This window comes from Aulostomus chinensis, chromosome 13, assembly GCF_037954235.1.
Source record: "Aulostomus chinensis isolate RoL2024-O1b breed Wild chromosome 13, RoL_Achi_v1.0, whole genome shotgun sequence".
Lineage (NCBI taxonomy): Eukaryota > Metazoa > Chordata > Actinopteri > Syngnathiformes > Aulostomidae > Aulostomus > Aulostomus chinensis.
In genome coordinates, this window is record NC_141332.1 from 6,724,588 (window position 1) to 6,747,308 (window position 22,721).

Consider the following 22,721-nt stretch of genomic DNA (forward strand, 5'->3'; position numbering starts at 1 on the left):
TCTGGGTGAGTCTCCATGTTCTCTCTGTTCCTGCTGGGTTCTCTCTGGTACTCCAGCTTCCTCCACAGTCCAAAGACATCAAGAGGGGACCAGGTTAATCCAGACTCTACATTGACCGTAGGCGTGGCTGGGAGAGCCAATGGTTGTCTGTCTCTATGTGTTGGCCCTGCCATGGACTGGTGACCTGTCCAGGGGGAAGGCTGCTGGGATAGGCTCCACCCCCACCACCCTAACAGGAGAAGAGGGGGAAGATGGAGGGATGGATGGATGGATGGATGGAGAATTGATTTTCTGAAGACACAAGTTACTAACTGCGTGAGTCTAGAGTGAGACACTCGAAAAGGTAGAGGTGAGCAAACGGTCCTGGAGGTGGAGCAAAGTCTGGTCCATGTTTCTGTCTGTTTGTAGTCCCCTCAGAAACTTTATTGTCCAATTCCAAAACTTCAACACCGAAAACCAGCCAATGCAAGGGCTGGGTGCTGATCCGCTGACTTGCACTTGCTCTGACTCCAGATCAACAGAGGGAGGCGGAGGAACTCCCCAGCTGAAGTGTGAGACTGCAGCCTGGCTGGCAACATTAAGAATGTTAACGCTAACAGAATTAGCTTCTCTCTGCATCCTCGCGTGACAGTCCCATCGTGGACACTGTCCCTCAGCTCCAGCTGCAGACAGAGGTGCAGAACACACCACCGTTCTCACAGTAGCCGTAGGTGCTGAAGGCCAGCAGCCCTGAGACGTGTGTGGGGGCAGAGGAGCACGACCGGCAGGCTCGTCACGCCGATGACTGGCCTGCTGGCTGGAGGCAGCAGTTTGTAGCTCTTTAAGGAGTCATAAAGAGTTGTTGAGGCTTCCACTGCGGTGCTCATGGCCACACACCCACGAGGGAGAGCTTCACAAGCATGGGTGTGTGTGTGTTTCTACATCTGGGCCTCCACACACACAGGCTCAGTTCACCTGAGGCCAGTTAGCAGAGATGCAGCGTGTCTTTGTCTCGTCAGCTGCAGTTGTTGCAGTGACCCACTGTACGTCTGGCAGGAGAACTCAGGCTGCGAGGGAGGTTCTAAACACATTCTGCTCTTCTCTGTTTTGTCCTCTCAGGGAAGAAGAAGTCCAAATTCCAAACATTCAAAAAATTCTTTGCCAGGAAGAAGAGAAAGGAGCCATCGTCGTCTGGAGCAGACGCAGAGCTGAAAGCCAGTCAGTCAAGCGACAATGTCAGTAAAACGTCAGAAAATAACACACTCACTCGGTCGGAGAAGGATAAGGGCTCAGGGTAAGGACACACACACACAGACACAGACACATACACACACACATACACACACAGACACAGACACAGACACATACACACACACATACACACACAGACACACACACATACACACAGACACATACACACACACAGACACATACACACAGACACACACACACACACATATACAGGCACAGACACACACACATACACAGACAAACACACATACACACACACAGACACATACACACACACACAGTCACAGACACACACAGACACATACAGACAGACACACACAGACACATACACGCACATACACAGGCACAGACACACACATACACAGACACACACAGGCACACACACACAGGCACACATACACAGACACACACATACACACACACAGGCACACACACAGATATACACAGGCACACACAGACACACACATACAAACACAGATAGACACACAGACACACATACACAGACACACACATGCACAGACGCACACACACAGACACATACATACACAGACACATACACACACAGGCACAGACACACACATACACACACAGGCACACACACATACACAGACAAACACACATACACACACACACAGGCACATGCCTTGAAAACAAAACAGTTCCCAGGATTTAACCATAATTTCACAATTCAGTCAGTCAGTCAGTCACACAGTAAAGCCAACACAATTTAGACTGGAATTGTGTTGGCTTTACTGTGTGTGTGTGTCTTTGTCTGTGTGTGTGTGTGTGTGTGTGTGTCTGTGGGGGGGGGGGGCTAATTAGCCTGGTGAAACCCAGCCTTCCTTGATTCTTGTTTTCTGCACGTGACCACAATCACAATCGATTTCTGTCGCTGTCACAGATGGACTGAACAGTCGCTCCAAGCTGAACACATTCATGTGACAAACTCAACAGACCAGGACAGAAAATAGTCAGGACCCCGTCTACTGCACCACACGCAGTACTTGTACTACAACAGGATACCACAAGAGTCGACTCAGAGTGCGTCCGTCCTCTGAGACGAACCCGCTGGCCATCTTGAGCTCTGGTAGTGGGATCTAATTGCCTGGATTGATTGGCCCCGTCTTTATGTTTGTGTTCACCTTGTGACGTTACTGAAGGTGGACACATGACACTGTGTCAGCTACACAGGTGAGGTCACAAGTGAGGTCACCCAGCCGCTGAAGGCCAGACGCGTGTGTCTGCCTGAACACTTGGGTAACCGTCTGTTGGTGGGAACACATGAAGAGCTGAGGACTCACGTTCCACGTCCGTCTCCTGATCTTTGCGGTTTCCTGTTTTTGTTCTGTGGAGTCTCTCTTCCTGTGGTTGTTTCCTGAGCTGTGTGACTTCCTGTCGTCCGTTCTCGTGTCATCCTCACTCCGTCAGCCCAGAGTCACTCCGTCAGCCCAGAGTCACTCCGTCAGCCCAGGGTCACTCCATCAGCCCAGGGTCACTCCGTCAGCCCAGGGTCACTCCGTCAGCCCAGGGTCACTCCGTCAGCCCAGGGTCACTCCAGCTGGACGTTCCTCATGCGTCTGAGGGCCATCACAGTGTGAATGAAAACAGGGTTTGTTGGGTTGAATAAATGAAACTGATGAACGTGTGAGGCGGCGGGAACCACGGACGCCGCCCGCATTTTCAGTGGCGTTTGTGGATCTGTCAGTCAGCAGGGTTACAAAACAGGAGGTGACAGGCAGGATTTCAGAGGAGAGTGGTGGAGTGGTGTAATTATGGAGTGATGGGGCAAACGGTTTAAACAGGGTGGGGTTTGTCAGGTCGCTCTGGGGGAGGTTGGTGCCCCCCCTCCTACATTTTTTTTCTGTTCATTTCTGCGGAAGTGTGACTGTTCAATTCTTCCTGTTTCCCAAAGGTCAAAGATCAGCCTGGGCAGCAAAGCCTTGTCACATGACTCCATCTTTGTGTCAGACTCGTCTGAGGCCAACGAGGCTCTGGGGGCGTCCCAGGACAGCATCCACGGGAAGGTGAAATCCCTGCAGGTACATGTCCAAGAGTTCCGCCCAACAGGATCTGATGTTGAATCCCTCCCTGGTCTAGGTTGTCATCGTAACTCTGACCTCTGACCTGGGAGCAGAGGCGAGAGAGAAAAGAGGATTTCAGCATGAGGATTAATAAACAAATGAGGGATCAGTAAAGGCCATCGACCCGAGGGAACACGTTACCATGCCGATTGATTATAACAGTCTCCACCTGTGGAACTCACCTGAAGGCCCAGAGGTTCTTCTTCGCTGTGGCGTTAGCTTGTTTTTGCTTTGTTAATTTATTAGCTTTGCCAAGGAGCTCCCGCCTGTGGCGGCGTTGGTCTGTCAGCAGCATTTTATCACCTAAACTATCAGGCTGATTTTCACCATCGTAGTGGAGACATGGAGTCCAGGCAGAGCCAGGACAGCCACTATGTTCTCAACCGCGGTGAGAGGTAGAACCTGACGCGCTGCCACGTTAAAGCCTGGGGAAGATGACGGATAGAACCTTGCCAGACTTGTTGGGAGAGAGAGAGGCAGAGGGAGAGAGAGAGAAACAGAAGGAGAGAGAGACAGAAGGAGAGAGAGAGAGACAGAAGGAGAGAGAGAGAGACAGAAGGAGAGAGAGGCAGAAGAAGAGAGAGACAGAAGGAGGGAGAGAGAAGGAGGAGAGAGAGGCAGAAGAAGAGAGAGACAGAAGGAGGGAGAGAGAAGGAGGAGAGAGAGGCAGAATGAGAGAGAGACAGAAGGAGAGAGAGAGAAAGAAGGAGAGAGAGAGACAGAAGGAGAGAGAGGCAGAAGGAGAGAGAGACAGACGGAGAGAGAGACAGAAGGAGAGAGAGGAGGAGGAGAGACAGAAGGAGAGAGAGACAGAAGGAGAGAGAGAGAAGGAGGGAGAGAGACATAAGGAAAGAGAGAGAGAAGGGGAGGGGTCATTTTAGGTCCCACCTTGACTTTCAGAAACGTATCAAAAAGATGTGTGTGTTTTAAAACCTAACATTGCGAACTTCTGCCACATTAGAAACTGCTGAAGCCGCCAGGACCGTCCTGAGCGCCATGATGTCATCTGACTTCCTGTACTGTATATCATATTGGTCCCGAGCAGACCGGACGGTAGTAAACCCTTAAACATCTCTGTGAGAACAGGCACCGAAGGTTCTGGACAGCACACCACAGCAGTACCCCATTGCGGTCTACTTACCAAATACAACACGCCAGGCTTCGGCAACCTACCTGCTCCTCAAACACTCGCTAAGCTCATCAAATAATCAACAGTGCAGCAGAGCCTCAGCGTCCGCTTCCAAAACCAAGCTCTGCTGTCGCCCAATCAGCCTTTTCCTATAAACCATTAAAGAATGGAACTGATCCCCAGATGCTAACTGTGAGTACTCTACGTGTATGCTAACTGTGAGTACTCTACATGTATGCTAACTGTGAGTACTCTACATGTATGCTAACTGTGAGTACTCTACGTGTATGCTAACTGTGAGTACTCTACATGTATGCTAACTGTGAGTACTCTACGTGTATGCTAACTGTGAGTACTCTACATGTATGCTAACTGTGAGTACTCTACGTGTATGCTAACTGTGAGTTCTCTACGTGTATGCTAACTGTGAGTTCTCTACGTGTATGCTAACTGTGAGTACTCTACGTGTATGCCTACTGTGAGTACTCTACATGTATGCCTACTGTGAGTACTCTACATGTATGCTAACTGTGAGTACTCTACATGTATGCTAACTGTGAGTTCTCTACGTGTATGCCTACTGTGAGTACTCTACATGTATGCCTACTGTGAGTACTCTACGTGTATGCTAACTGTGAGTACTCTACGTGTATGCTAACTGTGAGTACTCTACATGTATGCCTACTGTGAGTACTCTACGTGTATGCTAACTGTGAGTACTCTACATGTATGCCTACTGTGAGTACTCTACGTGTATGCCTACTGTGAGTACTCTACATGTATGCTAACTGTGAGTTCTCTACGTGTATGCCTACTGTGAGTACTCTACGTGTATGCCTACTGTGAGTACTCTACGTGTATGCCTACTGTGAGTACTCTACATGTATGCCTACTGTGAGTACTCTACGTGTATGCCTACTGTGAGTACTCTACGTGTATGCCTACTGTGAGTACTCTACGTGTATGCTTAAGCGGGTGGAGCATACATCTGTCTTCATGGTGCAGGACTTCAGATGGAAATTAGCTTCAAGCTAAACCTGGTGCACATCTCACTCATGCTTGTACTCACTGTCCTGTCTCAAATAGATTAAATAGTAACAAGAGAGAAAAAGAGGGAGAAAGGGAGACAGACGGGGAGAGAGGCAGAGTGGGAAGGGTTCAAACGGAAGCGTCGTCTCAGCAGGATCAGAAGCTGACAGACAGAGCAAGTGTCTGTCACAACAAGCTGCTATAACGGGACTTGGGCTAACCTCACATCAACCTGTCCACTAAGCCGTCTGCGGGGGTTCAGGTCACGTCTTAAGGAGATTGGCTCACAAAGACAACTTTCTCCTCCTCTACGGTCCCTGAAAGCTTTATCGGGTTTGGACACGCTTCCAGATGAGAGCAGACTAAAGAGACTGGAGGTCATTTATTAATAATCAGTGTGAAAAAGCTGTACAAACATATAAGCTAAATATACAGACTCTGATTGATTGATATATTGATTGTAATAACTTAATCAAGAAAACCATCAGATGGAGCTTTGTGGACCTCAATCCTCAACAATGTGATACAAGATCAATAATTATGAGAACATAATGCAGAGGTTGCCCCCCCCCCCCCCCCCCGCCTCCTCTGATAAGCAAATGTTGACCCCGGGAGAGGGAGACTGCTCACCCCCGAGCTCAGGTCCGCTTTGGTCCTCCAGGTGAGGAGCGTGCCTTCTCCACAGGTGCAGAATTAGCCTGGATGCTAAGTTTAGCTTGCTGCTTCATTGTTCCTACATTGTTTCTCTGAATGCTTCACATACAGTTGCTGTAACGGTCAAGAGAAACATCCCCACATCTGTTCTGTTGCTGATATTTGATGGACGTGTTTCCTGGTGGTGACATTAGCGTTGCCACATGCTAATCATGGTGCAGAGGGTTGGAGGCAGCCGCTTTGAAGCCTGACTGTAATGTTTGCTTTGCACCTGAGTAAATGAGTCCCTGAGTGACTGTTGGACTGAAACATGCAGGCGACAGATAACAAGTCTGTTAGTTTGAGTTTCTGTGATACCGAAACACTTTCTCTGCTGATCATCCTCCCTATCAGAGAGAAAACACAGACTCAAACACGTCTTTGTTCCCTTGGTCACTAGCTGATGTAACAAAACCTGGAAAACAAATGTTCTACTGTAAAAACTTAAAGTGTGTTTTAATGATTTAATGTCCAGCTGCAGCTGAAGCAGGCCATCAGACTGGGCTCTCCTCCGTCCCTGATGTGTGTGAAGAGGACAGACGACGCTGGAACCATGTCAGAGGACGATGGTCTACCCTGCAGCCCACCTGAGTACACGTCCCCTCACACAGCTCTGGTAACACGTTTACACTGCTACTGGGGGATGTATAGCCTTGGAGTGCCTCAGCTACTACCTCAGTCATTCCCTTCTGTCCATCTGTGTCTCAGAATCAGGCTGAGAGGAACAGCTCCATAAGTCTGGAGGGGACAGACAGTGATGAAGACCAGGTAACTTTTCCAGCTGCACTGGGGGGCAGTAAAGGTCTCCCGTGGCCTGAATACAACACTTTGATCTGAGAAAGCCATTGTGAGGGCTGAAGGACACACAACACATTCAACACTGCGTCTCTAGACAGGCCCCCTGCACCAAACGCTCCAGACAAGTGCAGTACTGTAACGCCTCAGCCCAGACAGCAGTAGAGGATGGTAGATAACATAGATAACTAATGATAAACTAGATAACTAATGATTACATAGATAACTAATGATAACCTAGGTAACTAATAATAACATGGATAACTAATGATAAACTAGATAACTAATGATTACATAGATAACTAATGATAACATAGATAACTAATGATAAACTACATAACTAATGATGACATGGATAACTAATGATTACATAGATAACTAAAGATAACCTAGGTAACCAATAATAACATAGATAACTAATGATAACATGGATAACTAATGCTAAAGTAGATAACTAATGATAACCTAGGTAATTAATGGATAATTAAGAACATAAATTGCTATTCCAAGTGCTTGACAAATGGTTGACAAAAAGAAAGATGTAAAACTTTGATGGAGAACATCTCCTGGAAACTAGCCAACAAATATACCAGTTTATAAATACAAAGCATAAAGAGATGAGTTGTGAAAATGGTAAAAGTTACATATCAAAGGGGAAAGACAACAAAACTTGTTAATAGTCATTAATGTCTTAAGTACTGAAGAGAAAATACAGTAATAACAGAGAAGAATCTTAATGGAATAGAATAAATTCTCATGATTAACAGTAAAACGTAGCTCAAAGTAAGTAGTGGATGGAATAATGAAACCATAAAATTATAAAACACTGATGTGCATTTTCACTCACGTCAGCTGAGACAGTCACTTTGTGGATCCTCAATATGAACAATGGATAATAATACTAAAATCTGAAGAACTGGAACTGGAAATTGTTGTTGTTGTTGTTGTTTTCAACCGAGAGACGCAAAAAACCCACATGCAGCAGTGGCAGACCAGTGAACGGGTCCAGGACCCGGCGGTTTGAGTGTGTGGCAGTGAGCACGCTGGAAGTGGTCAAGTGGCCGCCAAACTGTGAGCCCAGAAGCTGGAATGCTCTTTAGACCTGCGAACTCTGCACTTCCTGCACCGTTGACTCAAAAACAAAAATCATCTTGATTCAGTTATTCCAAACATTTCATCATTTCAACTGTTATGACCAAAGTCCAGCAAGATGTCATGTAACTTCAAAAGTATTACAATACCAGAATTTACTGCCAGAAAGACTCTGCTACAAGCTAGGAGGGACACACGTCCGTGACTGCCAGCTCAGCATGATCAGGAAGTGTGAAACCAGGAAAAGAGGCATGAACGTCATGGATGTCTGAGCGCCAGAGAAGCTTTCAGGCTGTGTGGTTGTGATGTGTGTCCTCATGTGATGGAGAAAACATCCCATGACACATCTAATCAAAGAAACTCAACTCTTGGTTCAGAATATTGACCCCCTCTTCACACCCTGGCTCTCAGACATCTGTCTCCTGGGCTCCTGCACTTCTGCTTCCTGTTCAGCACAGATGAATTAAACCCGCTAACTAGCAACTAACTTACTGCTCAGACAGACTGAACACGGTTCCAGTCCAGGGTGAGACAAATGTCCTGAAAATCTCAGCTATCATTTCATCCCGCTGACTAGAATGTGGTCTAAAAGCAAAGTCAGCAAAGTTTGACAAATGAGCAGTTAATGACAGTGCAGTTTTAGCAGCTGTAGCTGCTTTGGCCAGGCAGAAGAACCACAAATGGCCGGCTACAAAACATGAACACAAAGACCTGAAAATACCCATTTTTAAAGGCGTTCAAGAGGGCTGCCGGGACGCTTCTGGAGCTTTCCTTTCACTGAGAGCTGGACGTAGAGACACATGCAGAACTGAGGGTGTGACCTAGATGCTGCATTAAAGGGACACACCCTTGTTCTCTGACAACAAACGTACTGTCAGTCGTCCCCAGAGTGAGACAAGAAGGTCGGGACCCCCCTGTCCTGTGTCAGCATTAGGAAGCTAAGACTAGCAGTCCTTAGCTTAGCACAATGAATGTTAGCTGGTGGGAAGTGTTAGCATAGCTCCATGTTAGCCTGCATTTATATAAAGTAATAGTGAGACTGTGTGCAGAACGAAATACACAAAAGGGTTCTGGAACCACTACTCGGAATGTTGGTGTGTCTGTGTGAGGTCAGAGGAGTCTGTGGTAGCAGCAGAGCCTTCGTCATCATCATCATCATCATCGTTTTCAACTGTTCACTGATCCTCTATGCTAACACTTCCCACTGTTCCCATGAAACCCTGACACTGCTTCCCAGCAAGTAACTGGAGAACATTGCGAAGTGCTGGAGAGCCTGATAGGGTCCGAAGATCGTTCACACTCTAGTGCTGGAAGACGGTTTGTGTGTGTGTGTGTGTGTGTGTGTGTGTGTGTGTGTGTGTGTGTGTGTGTGTAGTACTGGGAGACAAGAAACCACTGGAATGTGCTTTGAACACAGAGCCACAGTAGGAGGTTGTAGCTGGTCAGTGCTGGACGCTGTTGTGGTTTCAGAAAGAAGGAAGAACGACCGACAAACAGATGAGGGCGGAGAGAAAGTCAGAGAGAGGAAGAGGAGGTCAAGCTGCAGACTTCCATTTAAGGTTAGAGGAGCAGCTTGAGGGCTTGATGTGGCCACACCCTCTAAATCACACACACACGCACATACATGAACACACAAATATATTCACAAACTTACGTACATTCACACACACCCATACAAACACATACACTCACTCACACTTACATGCATTCATACACACACATACACACATGTCCCCTCACACACAAGCACACACTCACTCATACACACACACTTGCTCATGCACACACTCACTCATACACACATGTACGCGCACACAAACACGCACATAGTCTCACACACACTTGTACACTCATGTACACACACATACACACACACAAATGAACACACACTCACTCACGCACACTCACTAACACACACTCACTCTCACACTCACTCACTCTCACACACTCACTCACTCACACACTATCACTCACTCACTCTCAAACACTCACTATCACACACTCACTCTCAAACACTATCACACACTCACTCTCACACACTCACTCGCTCTCACACTCTCACACACTCACTCACACACTCACTCTCACACACTCACTCTCACACACTCTCAAACACTCACTATAACACACTCACTCTCAAACACTCACTATCTCACACTCACATTCACCATCACTCACTCACTCTCAAACACTCACTCTCTCACACACTCACTCGCTCTCACACACACTCTCACACACACTCACTCTCACACACTCACTCTCACACATTCACTCACTCTCACACATTCACTCACTCTCACACACTCACTCTCACACACTCACTCACTCACACTCAGTCACTCACTCACTCACTCTCACACATTCACCATCACTCACTCACTCTCAAACACTCACTATCACACACTCACTCTCAAACACTCACTATCACACACTCACTCTCACACACTCACTCGCTCTCACACACTCACTCACACTCTCACTCTTTCACACACTCACTCTCACACACTCACTCACTCACACACTCTCACTCTCACACACTCACTCGCTCTCACACACTCACTCACACTCACTAACACACACTCACTCTCTCACACACTCACTCGCTCTCACACTCACACACTCTCACACACACACACACTCACTCTCACACACTCACTCTCACACACTCACTCTCACACACTCACTCACTCTCACACACTCACTCACACATTCACTCACTCTCACACACTCACTCGCTCTCTCACACTCTCACTCTCACACACTCACTCGCTCTCACACACTCACTCACACTCTCACACACTCACTCACTCTCACACACTCACTCACTCTCACACACTCACTCACGCTCTCACACACTCACTCACACTCTCACTCACACACTCACACTCACTAACACACACTCACTCTCTCACACACTCACTCGCTCTCACACTCACACACTCACTCACTCTCACACACTCACTCACACACTCGCTCTCACACACTCACACACACTCACTCACACACTCACACTCAGTCACTCACTCACTCACACACTCACTCGCTCTCAAACACTCACTATCACACACTCACTCACACTCTCACTCACTCACACACTCACTCTCACATACTCACTCACACACTCACACTCAGTCACTCACTCTCACACACTCACTCACACACTCACTATCACTCACTCGCTCTCAAACACTCACTATCACACACTCACTCTCACACACTCACTCACTCTCACACTCTCACTCACACTCTCACACACTCACTCTCTCTCACACTCTCCAACACTCTCACACACTCACTCTCACACACTCACTCACTCTCACACACTCACTCGCTCTCACATACTCACTCGCTCTCACACACTCACTCTCACTCACACACTCACACTCACTAACACACACTCTCACACACTCACTCGCTCTCACACTCACTCACTCACACACTCTCACTCACTCACTCTCACACACTCACTCACACTCTCACACACTCACTCTCACACACTCACTCACACTCTCACACACTCACTCTCACACACTCACTCACTCTCACACACTCTCACTCTCACACACTCACTCTCACACACTCTCACTCTCACACACACTCACTCTCACACACTCACTCACTCTCACACACTCACTCTCACACACTCACTCTCACACACTCACTCGCTCTCACACACTCGCTCTCACTCACACACTCACTAACACACACTCACTCTCTCACACACTCACTCGCTCTCACTCACACTCTCACTCACACACACACACTCACTCTCACACACTCACTCACACATTAACTCACTCTCACACACTCACTCTCACACACTCACTCACTCTCACACACTCACTCTCACACACTCACTCACACACTCACTCACACTCGCTCTCACACACTCACTCACACTCACTCACACACTCTCACTCACTCACTCACTCACTCTCACACACTCACTCACACACTCACTCTCACACACTCACACACACACTCAGTCACTCACTCACTCACTCACTCTCAAACACTCACTATCACACACTCACTCTCACACACTCACTCGCTCTCACACACTCACTCACACTCTCACACACACACTCACACTCAGTCACTCACTCACACTCACTCACACACTCACTCACACTCACTCACACACTCACTCTCACTCACTCACACACTCACTCACTCAGTCACAAACATCAACTCTGATTTTTGAGTATGGAGCCGAAAGTCAGAACTGAGTCGCTGTAATAATTCATGTTTTCTGAGCGGCGCAGGGCTGCGGTCTTTGAATATGTCCTTGCGTACTGAGTAGAAGTACCTGGAGGTGTAGCTAGTCACTGGATACCTGATATTAAGGTTTAATACCTGGGAAAGCAAAGCCACGACGTGAAAAGGAATATTTAATGTAGCATTTTAAAGTCAACTCCATCTTTGCACTTTTCCCTTTCAGTTTTGGGAACTAATGCGGGCGCCGTTCTTTCCCCAGAAGGCAGAGGGTTCTCTGACGCCACTCCAGGAGAACCGAGGTGGTTCTAGAACAGGGGAGGTGCTGAAAAAGTCCAGGGACACACATTTGTATCACTGCTCTTCCCCAAAGACGCTCAGGTGTTTGCATGTGTCAGGAGGAGGAGCCACTCCACCAGCAGGAGCCCCTTCCAGGTCTTCAGGCTGGGGGGTGACCGAGAGGTTGTCCTGCAGATAAGGACTGCTGATATTTACACAGCTGCTGTCCCTCACCCCTCCCTCTGTCTTCCCCTCTGGTTTCTTTATCTTCTGCCTTCATCTTTGGTTAAAAGTCAACTGCTGCCGTCAGTGTTTACTTCAGCAGTTGATTTTCTCATGATGACTCAGATCTGTCGGGATCTGATGGGAGATCCAGTCACACCAGAATCTGAACAACCCCCCCCCCACACACACACACACACACACACACAAAAACGTTAATTCTTCTGCTATTAATGTTTGTGACACATTTGAATAAAATCTGAGTTCTCCTTGCAGCTGTCCTCCAGCTGGGCGGTGAGCCCCCTGGTGGTGGTTCCTGGCGACTTCAGCCAGCCAGCCAGTCCCTTCGGCTGTCTGGACAACTCGGCTGCCAAACACAAGCTGGGCCTGAGACATAAAGCCTGCAACAAGAGGAAGGCTGCCAGTGTAAGGAGGAGGACACACACTCAAACACCTCACACACTGCTGCATTACAGTCTGCTTCCCCACAAAGAGAAAGGACTTATCGCCTTTACTAAGTCTCCAGACTTCAGCTCAGACCAGAACCAGATAAAAACCACGAGTGCCTCGCTGGCAGTCACAGCATTATCATCACCGTCATGGCGGCAGACCTGGCAGCACATCAGCTTCATTACGAGCGGACAGGCGTCACGTTAAGAAAGTGGCGAATCTGTTCAACGAACAGCCACAAATACTTCCTCCCAGTAGTTCAGCCACTTTATCACTACAGCCATCCGGGATGCGCGCCGTCATCCATGAGAGTTCACCAAGTCCTCCTCAGCCCGGGAGGCTCTCATGTCAGTCCTGGACTTTTTGGTTATGCATTTACATTTCTGTCCGTTCGTCCCGGGTCAGATGAGGAGTCTCGTCTCTCGGATCTCTGGCTTTTCTGTGGAATTAATTTCTGCTTTGATTTTTTAGGTGAACGAATTTGTTGATAGTCACAGTTACGTGGGACTCGGGCGTCAGATCAGCGACTGCATGGTTTTCATGATTTTGGCCGTTTGTAACGTGGGTATGAATCACAGGTAACCAGCTCAACTGGTCCACGGAGGAAATCCTTTTATTGTTCATGAGCGTTTAATCGTTCTATCAAGCGGCGTCAGTCGTACTGAGTCAACAGCAGAGAACGGTTCTGAAGGCAGAAGAGGTGCGACCAGTTCTAGCAACCTTCCCTAATAAAGTGGCAAGTCAGTGTATTATATATGATTGTTCATCGGATGTTTTGTTGCTGCGAGGCAGTTTTCAGTCACCAGTCAGTCAGCCGGTGTGTGTGTGTGTGTGTGTGTGTGTGTGTGTGTGTGTGTGACTGTACAGAGGGTTGTTCAGGATTGTTCTTCCTGATATCTGCTTCCCAGTTTCCTGTATTTACTGACTTTGAGGCACAACCCCCCTCATTTGTGCGTCGACCTGTTAGTCAATTGTGTGTATCGATCCCTCTATGGCGTGTAAGCTGACGGGAGCAGAGGCCGACCCGTGGGGTTGATGATGTTCCCTGTGACTCGCATGTTCTGCCTTGGTAAAAACTGCTCAGGAAGGTTGAGAACATTCTTCACTTATTGAGCTCCGTCAGTTTTCGCCATCGTGAAAGGAGGGGCCAAAGTGTTTCATTGTTCTGAGTTGATCCTGTTGCCTCTGACCTCACGCTGGAGGGTCGCATCCAGGAGGTTCTTACCTGCGGCCGAGTCGCTGATGATGTCACTACCATTGATCACACAGAGGCAGGAGATGAAAGCGGAGGGAGACTCTGTGGTGGAGGACATCTTTAGCATCCCCTTTCCTGAATGTGTGGAGGCCCCCGAAGGTCAGAAGACTAGAGGTGAGTGCAGTGTTGCTCTCCTCTCGCTTTTCCTCCGAGTTCTGCCTTCATCGTCTTGTCTGTGGTCCAGATGTGAGCGAGGAAGAGCTGGAACCTAAGGTGGAGGGAGAAGAAGAGGATGAGGACGAGGAGCTGAAAGAGCAATCCCAACATTTCAGCCAATCCCTACTGGGTGAAATGAAGGAGAGTGAAAAGGGAGACGAGGAGTCGGACACAGGACAGGAAGTGTCCAATGATCTGGACACTTCCTGTCCCCCTGAGGCGTGTCTCTCAGCGGAGGAAGCCTCGTCTGAGCCCAGCAGCAGAGCCTCCTCTCTGGGGAGTCCCAGGTGATTACACATCCTTTCCTACTTGTTTTCTCCATTTCCTGGTGTCCTCCCATCAGTTGACCTTCTTCCTCCTTCGTGCCTCTAGAGTGACACCAGAGCCCCCTACTGGTCAGACAGAGTATCTCCTGGACCGCATGGCCACTGCCTGTGGAAAAGAGGAGGACAAAGATGACGACAGGGACTTGACACTGGAGAAGGGAGGAGAAGACGGCGTCCAGGTGACTGCAGAGCAAGAGGAGGAGGAGGAAGAGAGCTCCTTCTTAATGGAGGTGCTGAGCTCCTTGAAGACACCCCTTGCATCTTGCTCTCTAGGAGTGGAAACTGAGGGGGTTATCCTGGAGATGGAGGAAGGGGGGGAGGTAAAGGAAGATGAGGCAGAGATAGAAGAGCCTGTTGACCATCAGGAAGCTCCTTCTGGCTCCCTCCCGATGTGCCAGACGCCCGAGGAAGAGGAGTGGGCGCCGGACCAGGGCACGAGCACGCCTTCAAGTCTAGCTGTTGATGAAGAGGAGAACAACAAAGATGAAGACCAGGAGAAGGAGGAGGAGGAAGGATTCAGTCGACCCTGTGTATGTATTCCTCGTGTGCTGAATGAAGGGTTAGGGTTACATTGGTCCATCAGTATTCCTGGTAGAGGTCCACGTGCAGTCATCAGTACTAGGACATCTCCAGCTGGATTGGGGGGGGGGGGGGGGGTCGTGATCCTGGTGGTTCTGCTCTGGTGGGACCAGAGGCCATGAGGTGGAACAGGCAACTTGCTGGGTGCCACCGGTCCTTCATGTTGTCAGGTGATCTATCCAGGCAGTGAGAGACGTGGACGGACGGCAGCCAAGTCCCCATGACTCTCACAACCCCCCCTCTGGACCCCTGCAGCTCAGTGGCTGTGGTCTGCTGTGTCCACTTCTAGTCACCATATCAAGAGATGCCACAGGAAATATCCTGTAAACACAAGCTGTCATCAGATGCGTTCGGCCCGGGACAGGAAGGAGCGCTGGTGCCAACCAGGAGCAGCCGCTCTCCTCCTGCATTCCAAAGTCAAAAACATACACATAAACAATTCTAGATATATCTTTCTACCTGATCAGTGTCTGTGCCTTGTGTATTTTGTGTAGATAAATGAGCAAATTTGAACTTTTCCCATCATTCTGTTTCCTCCAGCAAGATGATGAAGAAGAGGAAGCAGAGGGAGTCCAAACTGAGGAAGAACACAAGGAGGAAGGAGAAGAGGAAGACGGGAGTGAGGAGGAGGACGAGCTTGTAGAGCTGCAGATTGAGCCAGAGGAGGAGGAAGAGGGGCAGGAGAGGACAGAGGAGGAGGAGGGAGGGGTAAAAGGAGGGAAAGAGAGAGTTGAGGAGGCACCAGAAGAAGCTGAGATGTTTCCTGGTGAAGATGCAGAGGCTGCGCCTGGAGATGATGCCGTCTGCGCCCCACGACACTCGAATGACGCTCACGCTCCTTCAGACCTGGAGGATCAGGAATGTAGCACAGGACAAGACGGACAAGTAAGCCTGAACTCTGATGAGGAGCAGAATGGTGGAGGTGGAGGAGAGGGAGTGGAGGAGGGCGAGGGCGTCAACTGCATGGAACAAAAATCAGATGAAGAGGAACATGTGGAGTCACATGAAGGTCTTGAGCAGGAAAGTGTAGAACTACTGGACTTGAAGCATCCAGACACCAACAACAGGAACGTGGACCTGACAAGCCTGGTCCAGCCTCCAGCTCTGTCTCTTGCTGAGTCCTGTTCAGAGACCAGCGGTCCCTCTAAGACCAGTTCAAGCACAGCCACCACCACCATCCACATAAACCTGGTCTCACCAAGCTCAGAGAAAGCCGCCTCTCCCTTCCTCTTTCCTGAAACTGCAGAGGTCTCCTCACCTCATGCTGCAGCACCGATGGAGCCAACAATGCCGACCCCCGATGAGGAGTCAGCTGACGGGAAGGAGGAGGTCACGGAGGAAGAGCAAGAACAGCAATTGTCTGATACTGATGCAGAAGAAGCCGCAGCGCCTCCTGCATCTGAGGAGGAACCAGCCAACCAGTCATCCAGTGGTTCCGATCAGAAGAGAGTGCGCTTCACCATCGTCCCCGCCTGGCAGAGGTCGCTCTCCCCCCCCTCATCCCCTCCACCCTGCAGCTCTTCCTTGCCTCCCACCCTCACAGTTCCTGGGGGTGTGACTGCAGCCAAGAAGGACCCACATGAGAAAACGGAGTCAGCAGGAGGTCCTGCTGCTGAACCTCAGAGCGCTGCATCCCTGGACCCCGTTAAACCTGCGGCCCCCGCTGCTGCAGCGAGAGAAGGTGAGAATCTTCGTGTTGTGACCATAAACAGGCTGTGTGATGTTAGTTCAACCACCGACCAATGTACCCCCCCACCTACAGAGAGCTCCGTCATGGTGGAGGGAAACACAGACAACCCATTTGGAGTCCGGCTGAGGAAGACGGCGGTTCTGCACCGCGTCAGCTCTGAGGAGGATCACACAGAGGTGAGGAGCCGACTGACCCGTGTTCCCCAGCGTCTGGTGCTTCCTTTAGGAGACCCATTCTGCTGCTGTAGACGGTGTGCCTCTGGGAGCAGGCACCTGGCAACAAGACACGGTAAAGCTGGTAGCAGCCAGAGGTGACAGACATCATCACATTGCTGAGTTCATGGCGAACCCCAACGATGGGGAGCCAGCGTGACGGTCAGGCATCTGCATGAGGCAAGGCAGTTTTCTTTGTAGCCTGTTTCCACCACCAGTTTGTCTCCAGGCTTCATGGCATCAGAACAACATCTTCTGCCCTCAGAGCCTCACGTCGACTGAGGAGAAACTCCATAGAAAACCTTTAACAGGGAAAAATCTGAGAAACCTCAGGGTGAGGAGGGGAGGAGGATCCCTCACCAGGAGGGACAGACGTGCAGGAGATGTTGTTACAGAGAAGAAAACAGTTTATAACACAGAATGGAGGAAACATGGAAATGTTAATAACAGTTGAAGAAGGAAGCTTCTGGAAGGGGAGGCAGGGAGAGCAAGCCAGCTTGATGGGGGACTGGATGGTAGACTGGTTCATGGAAGGGGAGGCAGGGAGAGCAAGCCAGCTTGATGGGGGACTGGATGGTAGACTGGTTCATGGGAGGGGAGGCAGGGAGAGCAAGCCAGCTTGATGGGGGACTGGATGGTAGACTGGTTCATGGGAGGGGAGGCAGGGTGAGCAAGCCAGCTTGATGGGGGACTGGATGGTAGACTGGTTCATGGGAGGGGAGGCAGGGAGAGCGAGCCAGCTTGATGGGGGACTGGATGGTAGACTGGTTCATGGGAGGGGAGGCAGGGAGAGCAAGCCAGCTTGATGGGGGACTGGATGGTAGACTGGTTCATGGGAGGGGAGTGCAGGCCGGTGTAATAGTAGGGAAAAGGGGGTGGTGGGGGGGCGATGCAAGCGGCACTTGGAGCAGAGAGATGGAGGGGAGGGGGAGAGGACAGAGGAGGGGGGAGAGGAGAGGAGAGGAGAGGAGGGGAGAGGAGGGGAGGGCTCCATGTAACCTGATGTGTCCCCCAGCAGTCTAAGCCTGTAGCAGCATAGCTATCAATGGTTCAGAGCTACCTGAACCAGTCCTGACTGAAGCTCTGTCATAGAGGAAGGTCTTAAGCCTGGACTTAAAAGTAGTCAGAGTGTCTGCCTCTCTGACCCATGGAGAGATGCTGGTTCCACAGTAGAGGAACCGGTACCTGAAGGCTCTACCTCCCAGTCTGTTTTAGAGATACTGGGAGTCCCTAACAGACCTGCATTCTGGGAGCGGAGTGCTCTGGTGGGACAGGAGGGACTAATGAGTTCTTTCAAATAGGATGGAGCTTCATCATTGAAAGCCTGATGAGTCAGCAGAAGGATTTTGAAGTGGATTCTAGATCCTACAGGAAGGAGAGAAGCTAAAGTGGAGAGATGTGTTCTCTCTTCTTAACTCCTGTCAAAACCCTCGCTGCAGCGTTCTGGACCAGCTGGAGACTCTTTAGAGAGTATTTAGGACATCCTGACAGGAGAGAGTTGCAGTAGTCCAGCCTAGAAGTGACAAATGCATGCACCAGTTTTTCAGCATCACTCTGGGAAAGGATGTTCCTAATCTTAGTGATACTGCAGGTGGAAGAAGGCGGTCCTGGTCACATGCTTTATGTGGGCGCTGAAGGAAAGGTCCTGGTCAAAAATTACTCCAAGGTTCCTTGCAGTTGTCCTCTGGGTCAAGGTGATGCCATCTAGAGTAGTGATCTGGTTAGAGGGGTGTCCCTGAGGTGTTTAGGTCCAAACATGATGACCTCAGTTTGATCTGAATTTAGCATTAAGAAGTTAGAGGACATCCAGGATTTAATGTCTTTCAGGCAGTCTTGCAGATTAGTAAACTGGCTTGTGTCGTCTGGCTCCATCGACCAGTAGAGTTGCGTGTCATCCGCATAACATGAGAGGACAGGACTCTCTGTCCCACCAGGGGGCGGTAGTCTGACTTCATCACTCAGTACAGGAAACCCGCAGACATCAGAGGGCACCTGTGAACAGATCAGGATGTGTGACGCGACTGCTCTTGCTGCCCTCCTCCTCTGATCACACTCTGGTTTGCTGTCTCTGAGGTTGTTGGGGCACCTCCCTTCAAGTCCGAATGTTCCTCTGTGCTAACTTGAACCTGCTGACCTCCAGTGACCAAACAGCTTCATCTTGCATCTGATTCGCTCTCATTCAGGCTGTGGCTGAGCCACCAGCTCAGCCAACCAGCTGCAGAGTTGAGTCACCCCAGCCAATCAGTGGGAAGCCCTCCACCGGCCAGCCAATCAGCAACAAGCCTGCTCTCCCTAAGAAACCTGACATACCTGGCGACAGTGGCATGAAGATGAAGCGAATATCAGGTGCACAGACACACACACAGACACACACACAGACTCACACACACACTCACACACAGACACACACACATACGTATTGTACTTCTATGTATCAGCTGTTTTGATGTGGAAGCACTCATGTTGGGTTGTGTGTGTGTGTTGCTTCAGATGCAGCAGCGGTTCGGTTCAGTGGTTCTGATGGATCACACTCTCCCAGCTGGATCTCTGTGGCCAAACAGAAACAGAAGCTCTACAAAGAGAACTCCCTAGAGGAAATCGCCGTGAGGAAGGTAGGTTTTGTTGTGGTTGTGGTGGTGGTGGTTGTTGTTGTGGTGGTGGTGGTGTTTGTTGTGGTGGTGGTTTTTGTTGTTATTTCTGCTGTCGTCAGTGTCAACTACCTGCCACATTTCCAGCTGCTTGTTATTCAGATCACGTAGTAGAACTTTAAGTGGATGTTCTCTATGTTGTGGGTCATCAGGAGGAACCAGAGAGGAAGTCCTCACTGCCGATGTATGTTAGTTCAGCTGCGTGCGGCAACAAGATGTCTGAATCCACCGGCAGAGGTCAGAGTATATACACACACACACACACACACACACAGAGTCATGGACACACCTGCTTTCATTTTTGTGTAAAATATGAAGAGCAGAGTTTCTTCATCTGCTTGAATACAGTATTTTTCTTCTAGACATGATGAACTTTGACCTTTATAGACACATGAGACTCAAACCTGCTCACTTGGTGGTGCTGCAGGCTCCTGGTCAGAGCTGGTGCAACACTGCCCCCATGTGGGTGTTGTGCTGCTGTTCGCTCAGGTCATCAACCTTTAAGGAAGAGACCAGTTATTGAGAAAGATTGTTGATGTTATCAGACAGAAATATAAATCATGGACCCGAGACCAGGACCAGTTCTGGTCCGGACGACCACAGACATTGGAAGATGAACCTCCTTTTCCAGGCAACAGAACTCAAAATGTTAAGTCTGATGCTCCTCTACCTCGTAGCTTACCAGTTAGATTGATATTAACTTACAAGCATTAGTTTACAATTTGGCTGAAATTTAATTCGAAATGTGTGTAAATCAACAAATAAATTAGTGTAGTTTCTCCCGGACAAACAGGAAACCTGTTTATATGAGGCACCGCCTCCCCTCCGACAGTTTTAAAGGTTCAAAGTTGAGTGGTACGTAAAAGTGTGCGTCATTCCCCAGAGTTTTTAGGATTTTGATGCTAGCACAGTGCTGTACAGCTGTTGGAGGGGCCCTAGGTGGCATAATCTCATAAAACCTGGCCAACTAATGAACTAAGAGCTCTCACTTTGATCTTGGGTGTTTGACTTTAATCTCTGCCTTTGATCTTAGTCATTCTGAAATGCACACAGAGTTTGACTGTCAGAAGGGATGAATGAAGGGGTGTGTGGTTCATGGAGGCAGAGGCCTCTTCAGTCAGCATGAAGACACTAGCGTGTTTGAATCAACACATCTGTATCTTTGTTCCCTCAGTGGCACCATTGGAGAGCCGAAAGCCGTCGGCAGCTGCAGAGAAGGAGTGCAGGAGGGCTTGCTCCCCTCCAACCCCTGTGCCACCTCAGCCTCCAAAATCCCATCTGTTGCCCAGCCCTGTCCCCCCCAAACCAGCTTCAAAACACCCGCCTCACCCCTCCCCATCCCACCGACCTCTGTCCCCTCCTACTCCTGTCCCTATACCCCCAAAACCTTCTAACACAAAGCCACCGCCCGTCTCACCCGCTGCCGCCTCACCAGAGGCTATAAGCTCAATTCTTCCAGCCCCTAACTTTTCAACCAAAACCGCCCCTCCACAGCCTGCTTCAAGAGCTCCAGCACTTTCTGGCCAGACCCCCCTGTCCCAGCGAGGCCTTCCACCCCCAGCGTTGCCCCAGGACGAGCCGCCCTGGATGGCCCTGGCCAAGAAGAAGGCTAAAGCCTGGAGCGAGATGCCTCAGATAGTACAGTGATGAAAGAGGGCCAAGAAGGGTCTCGTCCACTGGCCTGAGGCGGCTCGTAAAGGCCCAGGAGGCTGGGGACCAAGTGGGCCGAGAGCCTGGATGGACCACAATGCATTTGCACACTAAACAATGTCGTTTTCTTACTATCCTCGTTTGTGGTTGTGGATTGGTACAAACTCACTGGTCACACAGCTTCAGTCTGAGCTCCCGTCTCACGTTCATGTTGTCCAGCAGCCGTCTTACTGGGAGGCGACACACTCCCAGGGTTCTAGTTTGTGATGAGGTGCCTAAAAGATTAAAGAAGTGTTGGATGATTCCGTTTAATACCACTTCAGAAAATGAGATGTTACTTTGTGAAGAATGACTGCTCTTCAGCGTGAGGAGGGGCTCTGGGCGTAGTGGTTCGACTCGTTAAAGGAGATTCAAGCGCAACTCATTCAACTAACACATCGTGGGTTTCGGTCAGCTGATCCACGTTTCCTGCTGTGTGGGTTCTTGTCGTGACCTGGTGTTGTTCGCAACATCTTTCAGGTTGTCACTAACATTTTAATTCTCTTTGAAAACACAATAGGCCGACGGGAATCTGCGGTCTTAAAGTGACTTCGGTCTTTTTACTATATTTTTATTGCGTGATCACGTTGGCAGCCTGACGCGGCTCCTTGTTGAGTTTCACAGTTGAGAGTTTTGCTTTGTACCAATGGAATTTATCTCACAGTATCTAAGTATGTTTCATGCATTTGTTATTCTTTGTGTTGCCTTTGGAGAATTTGTTGTGTACATAAAACATGCAATAAATGACAGATTAAATCACTGTCCTGCATTTGTATTTCTCAAAGCAAAGATCTGATACCTCCCAAGCATTAACAGATGATTATCAATTGATTATTGGTAAGTGGAGGAGGTCAATAACTGATAAGTAGAATAGAATAGAAACACGTGATTCATCCCTGAGCAGAAACATGTGAAACCAGCAGTGTGAGTTGGATTAAAAAGTGACCAGGT

At 49.3% G+C, this 22,721-nt stretch overlaps 1 protein-coding gene across 6 annotated transcripts in view; it reads left to right on the forward strand.

Annotated features, from left to right (window-relative positions):
* Positions 1–22,530, forward strand: part of LOC147250690 (uncharacterized) — a 45,495-nt gene extending 22,965 nt beyond the window's left edge. For all 6 annotated transcript variants that reach the window (XM_086222854.1, XM_086222855.1, XM_086222856.1 and 3 more), the window contains 14 exons: positions 1,099–1,273; positions 3,143–3,269; positions 6,638–6,778; positions 6,871–6,930; positions 13,042–13,191; positions 14,485–14,584; positions 14,655–14,913; positions 14,999–15,482; positions 16,072–17,212; positions 17,294–17,397; positions 19,617–19,779; positions 19,924–20,045; positions 20,234–20,318; positions 21,256–22,530. In XM_086222854.1, coding sequence (XP_086078980.1) covers positions 1,099–1,273; positions 3,143–3,269; positions 6,638–6,778; positions 6,871–6,930; positions 13,042–13,191; positions 14,485–14,584; positions 14,655–14,913; positions 14,999–15,482; positions 16,072–17,212; positions 17,294–17,397; positions 19,617–19,779; positions 19,924–20,045; positions 20,234–20,318; positions 21,256–21,728 — 3,584 coding nt within the window. In that variant the 3' untranslated portion in view covers positions 21,729–22,530. The remainder of the gene's footprint in view (positions 1–1,098; positions 1,274–3,142; positions 3,270–6,637; positions 6,779–6,870; positions 6,931–13,041; positions 13,192–14,484; positions 14,585–14,654; positions 14,914–14,998; positions 15,483–16,071; positions 17,213–17,293; positions 17,398–19,616; positions 19,780–19,923; positions 20,046–20,233; positions 20,319–21,255) is intronic.
* Positions 22,531–22,721: the final 191 nt, after the last annotated feature.